Source organism: Morone saxatilis, unplaced genomic scaffold, assembly GCF_004916995.1.
Source record: "Morone saxatilis isolate NCDOM2014 unplaced genomic scaffold, NCSU_SB_2.0 Contig18, whole genome shotgun sequence".
In the NCBI taxonomy this organism is placed as follows: domain Eukaryota; kingdom Metazoa; phylum Chordata; class Actinopteri; family Moronidae; genus Morone; species Morone saxatilis.
In genome coordinates, this window is record NW_023339740.1 from 11,896,591 (window position 1) to 11,897,209 (window position 619).

Below are 619 nucleotides of genomic sequence, written 5' to 3' on the forward strand. Positions count from 1 at the left end.
TATTTATACTGTTGCCTAGGTAATCCCTGCAGACCTCGAGGGAATGGATAACCTCACTATTCTGTATCTCCATGACAACACTGTTAGTGAGGTGGGCACATCACTGAAGGCACTGAAATCCCTCACACTGCTGGACATCAGCGGCAACAAGTTGACAAAGGTAATTGTGTGTATCTGTTTGCAAATGCCCCAGTAAGTAAATGGATAATCTTTAGTGCTCCCACAATATTTTCATTAACTGATCCCAGGTCCCAGAGGGACTTCCTGAACCTCTGCACCAACTCTACCTGGAGTCCAACTCTATTGATTCTCTACCAGAGAGCTTCCTGGGCCGTTTCACTCAGCTGCAGTACATAAGGATGGCCCACAACCAGCTAACAGACAAGGGTATCCCTCCCAACACCTTTAATGTGACTGGGCTGGTGGAGCTGGACCTGAGCTTCAATAAACTGGAGAGAATCCCCCCAGTGAGCACCACACTACAGCACCTCTATCTCCAAGCCAACCAGATCAAGGGTAAAATAAATACATGCTTTATTCATTATTTGTGTACACACATCATACATGATATACATTATATATAAGTTATTAAAGGGTCTGAAAACCTTTTCTCAATCAA

The 619-nt window shown here is 44.1% G+C and overlaps 1 protein-coding gene across 1 annotated transcript in view; it reads left to right on the forward strand.

Moving 5' to 3' along the window:
• The window catches only part of fmoda (fibromodulin a), a 3,902-nt gene that overhangs the window by 2,005 nt on the left and 1,278 nt on the right, over window positions 1–619 (forward strand). Inside the window, exons 3-4 of the mRNA XM_035662252.1 lie at window positions 20–160; window positions 249–516. Coding sequence (XP_035518145.1) covers window positions 20–160; window positions 249–516 — 409 coding nt within the window. The remainder of the gene's footprint in view (window positions 1–19; window positions 161–248; window positions 517–619) is intronic.